Consider the following 11,989-nt stretch of genomic DNA (forward strand, 5'->3'; position numbering starts at 1 on the left):
GTACTGTTTCACCATCTTCTGCTTGCAAGAACGGCATCCTTGTAAATTAGCTCTTCTCTTTGTGCTGCTTTTCTAAGTCTACATTCTTGTGTTGTGGACAGGATCCCCGGTCTGTGTCTTAGGACTACTTCCCAAATTAGTTCACCTATTCACGCAGGCATGCATCTGGAAACTTCGCAGCCCAGAGAGCAACTGATACATATGAATGAGTCAAGCAGGACAGGACAGAAGGTTGATGTAGTTGCTGTGGGGTTTTTTTAAAAAGGGGGGGGAAAGTGCAAGAACCCTGAAATAAAGACCCCTGGTACAAGCCTGTGGAGGGCCCCTTACTGTGCAGAGCAGTCCTAGCAGATTGAGCCCATGCTTATGCTAAAGTCCTCACCCCGCTTTCCCCAGCCCATCCTCCAAAAAACTCTGACCGCCAAAAGCCTGATTGGTAGTCCTGCTCACCCAATGAGAGCACTTGTATAGAGGTCTCTCCATGACAAAGGCTCACTGAATGTCCCTTTCCCAATAAATCAGGGGGACATTAACAAATATGTGCCTTGTTAAGAAAAGAGCACAACAGCTCCTTTCCCTGTAGGGATCTTTAACACTGATAGAATACAGGTTTGATTAGCAAAGTTAATTACGCAGTGATGGCCGAGAACCATCTCCTGCTGAGGGCGGCATTGGAAAACATCTCAGAGCTTAGAACTAATCTAATGTGATTATAGATTGCTGTAACAGTGTAAGAGTTAAAAACAGATACTTGAAATCATTATGTAGAATATATAAACCAAAGCATCATACAGTTCAATAAGCATAAATAAAATAAAGACACGACTGCGCTACACATAGGTCAAGCTGTTGCATTAACAGCCTACATTAACAGCAAGTGCTGGTAAATAATAAATGAAATCTCTAATCATAAATCTGAATGCATCAGGAACTCAAATGAAATGTTATAGTCGATTATCGTATATCAAAATTTAAAATAACTCTGCGCAGGGCATGCGGAGAAATGATCTCAGCTCGGGGAGTTAAATGAAGAGCAGCTGGCGGGTGAAGGTTAAAGAGTAAGCTGCTGGTATGAGTGCCAGCTTTTCCAGATCCTCTGAAGGGACCAAGAGTTTACTGTAAACAGTGGGATGTTTCAAGCTTTCCTCAATTCCCCCATATGGAAATGGGACATACCTTGAGGGCTTTGTTCTCCACTAGGAGCATCAACAGAGCTCTCACAGTGTTAAAGGAGAGACTGCCAAACATTTCATATTCATGGGAGACAATTACCTCCATATGAATGGAATAATTGAGGATTAAGCTGCTATCTGTAGTATGTGTGAGTGTTTCAGGCCCTCAGGCACAGGTAATCACCATCAGCCACTCAAACAGAGGTTCTGTCTTATCTGTCAGTGGAAAGGAAGGTGTGTATGTGTGGGCTCTACCTGCCTGCTAGCAAGTTAGCAAGACAAATGCTAAACTGGTTATTTCTCTTGCATGTTTTCATTTTGAATAGGAAGCATGATTCCTGAAGAAAATAAAATATTTTGAATATGACTTTGTGACTGAAATAAACCAAACCCTCTGAACTGAGTTGGTGCTAGCGCGGGTGCGTCTAAAAGGGAAGCTCTTTCCTTTTGTTATTAAGCCACCCAGAAGCACACCAGCTCCACTGGTCTTCAGAAGCCAGGGGTACTTGAGTGTGTGGCTTCTTAACCCTTGAAGAGGATCCTTCTGCCCAGCTCATCCCACTAATTACCTTCTAGCCATACTGTAAATGGTCCACTCCTGATAATCAGCCTGAGCTTGGGGGGGATAATGAAGGAAATGGTAGTATTTCCATGAAAATGACAGGCTGGACCAAAAGGCCTTAGTTTGACACGTTTTGGTAACAGTTCCCAAGATGCATTTGGTGAGCTAAGATCAATGCACATCTTGCAAGTGTGCTTCGTGTTACAGTGTGAGAAAACGGTAAGCACTGCTTTGTGCATGCATCTACAAAAAGACACTTAGCACTGATAGTGTAATAAAAATAGGTCAGTTTAGTAGTTTAGAGTTTGTGATTCTGGGGCTTTGGATAAGCGGTTAAGGAAATGAGTGAATGAGATGAGATCATCACAAAAAAAGGACAAATGAGTAGTTTTGTGTGCACATTCAAAGGGATATTTTTAAATTCAAACAGGTCTTTTGTTTTTCTCATTGTGCTGTGTAGACTTTTAGCTGATTTTAAGACAATACAATATGCACTTATTTAAAATAATATAACTGTAAATGTAGTTTGGGAATACTAAAACAAACACTCTAAAGGATGAGTCTTCTTTTCTCATTGTCCTCGTCCAGTAAAAGAAGAAAAGTCAGTTTTTTTTATTTACTACGTATTTACTAAGAATTTTAGGTATTTTTCACTCGTGAGAAATAAATTTGCACACTGTTAATTTCTGTCTTTTTGAGAGATTTGCTGATGAAGACATCACTGCCATTTTTTTATATATTTATTCATTATTAGTGCAAAAAACCCTAAACAAACAAAAATACACAAGCTGCAGGTTTCTTTCCCTTTATTTCCTCTCTGATTTTAATCATTCTGCAGGCCACACACACACACACACCTCTTCTTCTTACAGCGATCAGGTTCTTGAGACACAGCTGCTAACAGAGCAATGCCCTCACTTCTGTGGACCCACATGCACGCACACATACACACAATACAGCGGTGTTTGCACTGTAATTGCCGCAACACTGTCTTTGTCTGTACCATAATCCCATGGATCTCATTGTTGGCCATACGTGCCTGCTCCTTCATTACTGCCGGTGCTCACCCTCCTCCTCATGCCCTGAACCGCCACCCCCCTAGACCCCTCCAAAAGCTCCAAAAGGCTGTCTTTCTTTCGCCCCACACACAAGAGAAGTGTGCTTTGCCACAAAGGGACTAAGCAGAGGCACAATTAGCCCTGTGACAGTAAGCCCCGCCATGGGCCAGGAAGCATGGCCCACAATGGGCCAAACTTTTATACGACATCTTAATGCAAACACTGGAGTGTGCTGCCCCGTGCCTCTGTGTTTAGAGGCCGGCCACTCTCATCACAGGTCTTTTGTCACTGAGAAACAAGTGGTCATTTATTTCATTTATTAGTTACCCATTAATTGAGGAGGTACGGTGTTTCTATTGAGGCACTGAGGGAGGTGGTGTCATGCAAGGTGGATGAGAAAAAGAAATCATCAGTGGGCTGAGCCTTTAATTGAATCCCATGCCAGTCATTTAGAGATTGCTCCGTCAATGATTATATGGGGATCAATACAGCGAGGGCGACTGCTGCCTAAGATGAGATGAGCACCCGGCCCTCGCTCCATCAAGCAGAGTGAGAAATTAAGCTCGCAACTCTCGATCTTGCTTACAGAAACTCCGACAACAGCCTCACACACACACACATCTGGTGCTGGCCTTGTTTGTGCTGCTGAGCTCTTCCAACAGGTTTCCATCCCTGCTCCGTCTCTGCACTGCAGGCCCCACATTAATGATCGGCAGGCTTAAATAAACCCTCAGTGGTTGTTCTCTATCGATCAGGTGATCTGGCTATCAGATAAACTAACAGATCTATGAAGGACTCGCGCTGTAATTGAGTTGCTGTGGGAGTGTGCCTGTGCTCTGGTTTGCAGGCACATTTGTATACGCCCCAGGTATGCTCCATGTAGGATTATCATCATCATTTAGACATACAGTGTTGCTTTTTTTTTTTTTGCATGTGTTTTTCAAACTCTCAGCCCAAATGGGAGATGTTTTCCCCGTGCTAATTATCAGTTGTAAAGCAGATTGTGATTGTGGTTGTTGGTTTTCATCCCAGAGGGGGATCAGTATTCATCCTGTCCATTGCACTGTGTGATTTGAAAGACCGGGGGGGAGGGGACGTGAGACGTGTGGATTGAGATGTTAAACCAATTAATGCAAAGAACAGAAATAGCAAGCACATAGGTCACTTCACTTCGCTTTGGTCATTTCGTTGCATTTGAAAGATCTTAAAAATCATGGAGACACATGTGCTGGAAGGCTGGATGCAGAGGCCTGGGCTTAAATCTGTCCTCAGGCTATTTACTGTGTGTCTTCTCATGGTTTCTCTGTTCTAATGCAATAAAGACTAAAAAAAAGCTGCCAAAACTTAGAAGGGATGCTAATTAAATTAAACAAGTTTATGTGTCTGGGTATGTGCATCCCACTTGTGCATGTGCGTGCACCTGTGCTTCCCCGTCCACCTCTGAATACCTGTCAGCTTCCTCACCACACACATCAAAACCGCCTCTCAGCTCAGAGACTCGTCTCAAGGCAGAGACATGTTACAGGACAACAACAGTCACAGTTAATGGATGCTCGGTCTGGGAGCTGCCTTCATTATGTGTGTGTTTGTCACAGGAGTTGAAGGGACAGTGTAATGGTCAGGTTTAAAAATAATGGGGCACAGGGGGATAGGAGCACCTGAGTGAAGCCCATTGCTCACATGTTACACTTATAAGCATGATCCTATAAGCACAAATGATATGAATGGATGAACCAACCCTTTAAAGTTTAATTAGAAATTTAAATAACTTAAATATAATAATATCTTATGCACAGTAAACAGTATTTAACCCCTGCAATGTCTCCTTGTACGTTGAAGCTAATGTTCAGCCGTCCAAATTAGCAAAGTCAAGCATGTTTCTTTCAAAGCAAAACAAATGAAGGATATTTGTGCGAAAAAGTTCATAACCTCCCTTTTAAAATAACCAGCAGGAGGCCTGTTCGAATGACCTGACACGCACATCTGTAGCAACAGCGAGAATCCATATATTCAGATGGGCTGTGATTCTAAATCAGTGCATGGAGCCCATTAGAGTTTCTTCCAGCCTTTCTCTTCCCCTGCTCCAGACAGCAGCGACGGCTTTTAAAAATCATCACTCACAGCTGCTGCTGTAAATCTGGCGGGCCTCAGCAATCCGGCAAGAAAACCGAATGAGATCATCCTTTTTCTTTCACGTGGCGCTTCTGTTGCAGCGGTGAAATGTCGAGGAGGAGGAGGACGATGATGATAAGGGTGATTATTGGCGATTTCCTCGGCTGTGTGTATCTTTAGGAAGAGGAGGGGTGTGTTGTCCTTTGTCTTGTTTATGCACACGTGTTTTTACACTTAGGAGGGTCTGCTCAAGGCGGGATGAATTATCTGTCCTCGGGTTACTGTTTGGATCGCTTGGTTGATTGTATTTCAGCTGTTGATTAACTAAGGTCGGATTAATGTGAAAGCTATTTCTGGCAAAACAAACAGTGATGACTGTAACTCTGTCATTGCTCAGCCACTGTCTTTATAAATCGGTGCTTTATAAATGAAGCACTTAAGCTCTCTATCTCTCTTCAAGGCAAGCCCTATAGACCCCTGCTCTGCTTCTCTCCCCATCGCTATGTTCCCTCTTCCTTTAATTACTGTGTTCATGCTTGACGGGCACTGATGACTTGATTAAGCCTGCCGTGCACAGTTCCAGTCTCTACCCTGCTGATGAATGAGTCTAAAGCTTATTAACTTACTCATTCTGATCAATAAGGCGCTGGGCCTGAACACCGCAAGGACAGAAGGGAAACTCTTGTGCCGCTGACCCTCTTCACTGGCAACTGAGATTAAATCAAATCAACACACATGATTAGCATGTGTAACCAATCTGGATGCTCTGGGGAGATAGTACAGAGTACAGGTGGATTTATTTCCTGGACTACTCTTAGTTGAGGAGGCTTCAGAGCTTTCTTCCTCTGAGTTTCTTCAAAAGTACAGAATTATTCATTTCTCTTGATTATAAGTCACTATAAAACCATTTAAATGAGGCATAAACTTAAAGAAGACCTTGACCTGGAGGGAGCCTGAATGCAAGGTTGAAATGAAACCTGCTCTACATCTTTTTAAATCAACACTTTATTTTTTGTCTTGATTCACAACAATGTGGTTAATCCATCTGAAGATCCATAGACTTCATATAAAAGATAGATCTAGTACTTTTACGTCATCCATTGGTTTCTAGGCTGTTTTCAAGCCTTGAGTTCAGTGTTTTCTTTTTTTTTTTTTAAAAGACAAGTGACCTTATTTGCGAGAAAAGGTGGACTCATAAATATGGTACCAATATGTTTTGGACCACCACAAAAAGAAAAAAATTCCATAAAAATTGTCACCTCATGCATTACCATGTCCCTCTGCTTGCTTGTCCTCAGGAGGCCTTACCACAGTAGAAAGCAGAGGAAGGAAGGGTCACATCTAAACCCTTCTCCCCTGAGGAGGCCTTTCAGGTCCAGCAGGACCTTTAGAGATGAGTGGCTCATCAGTGAAGCTAATTTGGCTTCCAATAAGCAGTCACTACTTTTCAGTGGTGAAGGTGACATCTCCAGTTGTTATCCACTGGTCATATCCCTGTCTGCAAAAAAAAAAAAAAAAAAAATCATATTCAGAATTTTTTGGTGCCCGTGAATCGATCTTTTTATGGTAGGAGGTGCCATAATTGATGTTTTGCGGTCGGTGAGAAAAAAAGAAAACACACACACACACATACACAGCGAGAGAGAGAGACAAGAAGGCTGAAAGGTGCTTGATTTATTTTTCATGTCAAGAAAACAGATGCTTCCTGTTGCAGAGAACATGCAGATCATATGATAGCCACCCACTCCACCCTCCCTGCGATACGCCACCAAGTCTGAGAACTACCGCTGGTTTTGTTGGGGTCCTTAATGAACAGGACCTTGTAATGTAAGCTTCTGACTGTTAGCAGGCCTCGCTAAGCTAAACACTGGACTGACCTCTGTCTCCCCTCTGCTGGCTACTGTGTTTGACGCATGTATCAGAGTGTGAGGAGGAAGGTCTTCTGGGAAGAGCCCTTTAAGATGATACGAGCACCATTATTGCCGACTGTGGGTCGGCTCCATTTCAGACACATTGATCTGCTCCTGGAGCTCGCTGGGCGAGAGCTGAGGTGGAGCCTGAGAGACGGACCCAGAGTGGATATAAAATCATGCAATGAGGGCTACTAATGCCACATGCTTATCTTTGCTCAGACCTGTCATCGGTGTATCCCAAAAAATCCAAACAAATTAACTCTCCTCACACTTTCTGGAAAGAACAAAATGTCTGTATAGTTATTTCTTAAATAAAAGAAAATTTGCAGATATATTTAAAAGGTCTTGAAACTTTTAGTTTTTTTATTGGTCCTCTGGAATGGCATTTTAACAGTATTTTATTTTATGGCCCTGGAATGAGCAGAAGTTTTTTTTGTTCTCGATATCCTTCCCTTTTTATGCGGACTGTGGACGTTTTGTTCAAGCTGTTCCCCTTTCTCCTTTATTTCGACTATTTTAGCAATGTGGCACGAGCCCAAAGGTTTTTGCCGCCTTTGAGCAGTAGGCTGCCCCTAAAAATGCCACAAAAACAGGGAAAAAAATCCTTTAACAAAAGTGTTCACGAAATGTTAAGGAGCATTAAAAAAATAAAAAATAAAAACTTTTTCTGAAAAATATTTTTTTAATGGCTCCTGTGAAAAAGGTAACTGTTAGCTTATAAAAAAAATAAACAACGTTTATCTTGCCTTTAACTTGACAACTGAAATTGCGCTTATTTACGCTTACCCAGTGTTTTAAACTCCACTCTCCCAGGCCTTCACTGCCTCCAGCATTCTGCGCACACACATCCGACAGCACTCCGGTGAGAGGCCCTTCAAGTGCAAGCACTGCGGGAAGGCCTTCGCCTCCCACGCCGCCCACGACAGCCACGTCCGTCGGACGCACGCCAGAGACAAGCCGTATCCATGCGAGCTGTGCGGAGTGTCTTTCCAAGAAGAGCAGGAGCTTAAATACCACATGAAAAGCCACAAAAGTAAGCGCTCGATTTAAAATACCCGCATGGGAAGTGTTTTAGGCTAACAGCATGGCATCAGGTGTTTATTTTATGGGTTCAGACGTTTTTATGGGTGCTGTTTAAAGCTTCATTACAGTAAAGCAATTGAAGCAATCGAATATTAAGAGGAATAGAAGTTCAGTACTATTATTATTATTATTATATATTAATAATAATAATATTCCATAATAAATTAAACTAAGACAGTTGAAATATTAATTAGCTTTGCTACAGACTGCTGTCATTGGCAATGCCCTTAAAAAAAACTACTGCAAACTGCCAAACTAAAATGTTGCATACTTTTTTTTTTAAACTACATATTTTCTGGTATTTTTCTTCCCCGCAGAAAGGCAAATCTTGGACAGCACCATTCTCCCGTCTTCTCCGGAGAGAGGATTGCAGGAGGAGTCCCTGTTTCCGCTGAAGGACCATCAGAAGAATAGCGGACAAAACTTTCCTTACAGCGGCTTAACAGTTTTAAATCCAGAATATCGGCCCTGGAACTAGACTCCACTTTCTTCTGTAAACATGACTGATCCTGTGATATATTCTAGATGATTTGAGACAGCACAAACACAGCGAAGAATCTTTACGCAGTGTTTGTGGTGAGACTGTGAAACATGAAGGTAAATTTGTTGTACAGGCCTATTTAAATAGGTAGATAATAACTGGATAATTTGAGCTGCTGGGCAACTGTGTCCGCGTCTGTTTATATATGAACATGTTGTGTATTGTCATGTGGCTTAAAGCTTCTCTACTATTGTTGTGCGGGACAGTTTTGATGCATTGTAATGCCTATTATTGTTATTATTATATTATTATTATTTCCTTGCGTCATCTACCGCTTCAAAAGCAAACCTATTTTATCGCTGTAGATTTGAGTCGATTTGTGTATAAATGTACCCCCTCCTAATTTATAATGTATGATAATGTTTTTTTACTGTAATGTTAAGCTGCCAGAAAGCAACTACAAGAGTCGTCGTTTGTTCACTTTGAGCGTCCACTTTTTCATGGTTAACCTAAAAAACAAAAATCAGCGCATGCAACAAGAGTGTTTTTGCTCTTGTTTATTTCCGAATGTAGAAAATGTATTTCTAAAACGAATAAAATAAATTAACATTGCCCACACTGTGCACTCTGGCTTGTTAATAGTCTTAAAGGGGTTTTTGTTTTTTATGTTTTCATGATGAATAAAACCTTTAAACAGTTGTTATTTACCATTACAACCAAGAAGCAAGAGTTTTATTTTATGTAAATTAACATAACTGCATCTCAACATGCCTAATGCAATCTCCATTCCCAATTCCAGACATGCATCCATCCAGTCAGGCACATGTCACTCCATATGCATTTACAGTCTGCCGAGCTTTTTTTTTTTTTAAGCCACGTGATGAATTGGATGCGTCATGCTCACAGTAAAAATGAACAAACCCCACAGGACCAAATGAATGACAATGAAATGAAGCAGTAAGGGTCATTTCTCCACACACAAAGGCAGTCGCCATGACTGACATCTGCCCTCATGCTGGCACAAACTGTCCCACATGTGTTCCCCTGAGATCGGATAGATAGAGAAAAGTGTGTGTGTGTCTGTGTCTTAGGGTTAATTTAAGGAAAGCCCCAATTGGTAGTGTGGTGGTGGCAACAGCATGAGGTCTGACAGATGACACAGTGTCCAGTCTTTGTCTCTGTGCTCTGTTATGTCACCTTTAACCTCTTGGCTGCCATCCTTCAAACTGTTTGGAGGAGTAATATCAATCACACAGCAAAGGTAGGTTCAAGTAGAACGTAGAAGAGGAAAACTATGAAGCAAGACACTGAAGAAAATGAGCGAAAACACATCACGAAGCACGACATTTTACAAGTGCCAGTAAAACAAATTCAAATTAGACATTCAAAGTTGCCATCAGCTCAGAGCAATTAAAGACTGAAAATTAGACTTCCTCCTGGGTTGTCTGCAGAGATAAGAGCAGTAAAGAGATTAGCAATCACTCCAGCCTCTCTGTTTATTTTCTATAATGGATGGACAGCAGTCGTCAGGGTCAGGGGTCACCTCCTTACTCAGTGTTTAACAGCCTCCCTCTCTCTTCAAATAGCCAAAATATGGATGCTTGAGCAAGTCTAGATCAACCTTCAATGGACTAGCCCCTCCCACGTATACAACCCCTCAAGCCACCATGAATGGGCCCACTGTGAAAAGACAAGATACTCCCCTTTGTGGTCTTCCAGGAGCAAAAGGGGTGGAGGAGAAGGACGGGACAAGAAACAAAGACAAAAAGAAAGACAGAAGGAGAAAAGCGAGAATGAGCTGCCAGAGCTGAAATACTGAGATTGTTAGCATGCTGTGCTAAAAGACTGGTTTTACTAGCGCCTCTGTGATTGGCTGATTTAGAACTCAGCGCTAAAGCGTGGAAGAATTTTTATTTAGGTTGTTTATGTGGATTGATTTCACACTTAACCTCCTGGCAAGCTAACAGGGCCCTCTAAAGGGCAATCCATCGGCTTCATCTCTGTATTAATGTGATATTAATGATTGGAGGAGTGAAGTTTTTATGGCAGTTAATTCCCTCTGAGGTTGAAGCAATAGAGCATAACATTCCACAAAGCAGTTTCAATACTTTGATACTCTGTAACACTCAAATGCGACCCGTAAGAGTGCAACATTCAGTGGTATGATTCAAATATTGAGCTAATCATGCATTTACACTCATGATTAGCTCTTCTCTTCTCTCATACAGAGCTGAGTAGTCAAATGCTCTGATGTATTAGCTTCTATCGATTGCCTAATAGCTGTCAGTGTGTATGTGTGTTTGTGTGTGCTGTAGTCTGATGTTGAGGCTAGCCGTTGCTCCAGACAGGCCTCAGGTCTTCAGCTGAGTGGACTCGTAAAATACAACCACAGCAGCTTTGCGTCCATCTGTGCCTGAGCCTGCGTCAAACCACACAGCAACTCACTGATGAAAAAGATACATGAGAACTTTAAAACATGTTTCTTCTTGTTCTTTACAAATGGTCAAAGTTTAGTTTTGATTGCTACTGCCCCCTTCATCCAGCATTTACCTGATTGTCTTTTGCATTTCGGTCAAAATATGCAATTTATGCACAAAATATACACAAAAGAAAAAGCTGACAAGGGTGACTTCCTGTACCACCTCTTGCCTGAACTCTCTTAGCCAATATACAGTTCAGTTTTATTTCTATAGAGCTAAATCACATGTCACAGGTTCAAGGGGCTTTATATTGTAAGGTAAAGACACTGCAATAATACAGAGAAAACCCCAACATTCTGACGACCCCCTCATGAGCAAGCACTTGGTGAGAGTGGGAAGGAAAAACTCCCTTTTAACAGAAAGAAACGTCTACACCAGTCAGGGAGGGGCAGCCATCTGCCAGATTATTAATCGAGATAAATAATTGAATGTAACCTCTGACGACTAGTATTTCACGAGTGAGATGTGATCCATTGTTCATCATGGTTCTCACTTTAGACAGAGTTCTCCTCTTTGTCACCGTAGCGGCTCTGTGGTGTAGTGTTTTGACCATTTGATTAACTAACAAAAGATCCCTGGTTCAGTCCTGGGAGAAAGCTCAAACCCAGAGGGATTCGTGTCAGGGAGGGTGTCTGGTGTAAAAACTCAGCCAAACCAAGCATGTACAGCTTCCTGCTGTGGAGACCCCTGTGAATAAGGGAGCAGCTGAAAGTAGGTTCTTTATCACCATGTCCAGAGAGTCCGAAGAAGAATCAGAGGAAAGATTCTGGTCCTCTCTCAGTGATTTGTTTATTTCTCAATCATCTGTTGTTTCACTTGTACTTCGAATGACTGTAATGCATCTTTCATTTAATTTAATTTTAATTAATTTTATTAGTTTCATGTTGTTCAATTGCATGTAGGCACTGACTCTGCAGTTGTTTTTGATTTTTGCATGTGTTAATTCAGTCTTTTAAATCTACTTTGTTGCATTTTTAATCCCAGCTTTCTGACATTTAGTTCATCCTTTCAGAGAAGGTATTCTCTGTGTGACCCTTTCTTTCAAAGAAATATTAGACTTAAGTCATTTTAGTTTGAAAGGACCTACTGAGCTATGCCACCCCCTGTTCCCTCAGCTGAGAGATGAAG

At 41.8% G+C, this 11,989-nt stretch overlaps 1 protein-coding gene across 1 annotated transcript; it reads left to right on the forward strand.

Moving 5' to 3' along the window:
• The first annotated feature begins 6,817 nt into the window (after positions 1 to 6,817).
• Positions 6,818 to 8,738, forward strand: LOC121814417 (zinc finger protein 333-like). Its single transcript, XM_042220364.1, has 3 exons — positions 6,818 to 6,979; positions 7,631 to 7,850; positions 8,218 to 8,738. Exons 1-3 carry the CDS (start codon positions 6,818 to 6,820, stop codon positions 8,376 to 8,378), a joined length of 543 nt encoding a protein of 180 aa, XP_042076298.1. The 3' UTR covers positions 8,379 to 8,738.
• Positions 8,739 to 11,989: the final 3,251 nt, after the last annotated feature.

The sequence above is a fragment of the Haplochromis burtoni genome, unplaced genomic scaffold, assembly GCF_018398535.1.
Source record: "Haplochromis burtoni strain Fernald_Lab_line unplaced genomic scaffold, NCSU_Asbu1 Contig_1, whole genome shotgun sequence".
Taxonomy (NCBI): domain Eukaryota; kingdom Metazoa; phylum Chordata; class Actinopteri; order Cichliformes; family Cichlidae; genus Haplochromis; species Haplochromis burtoni.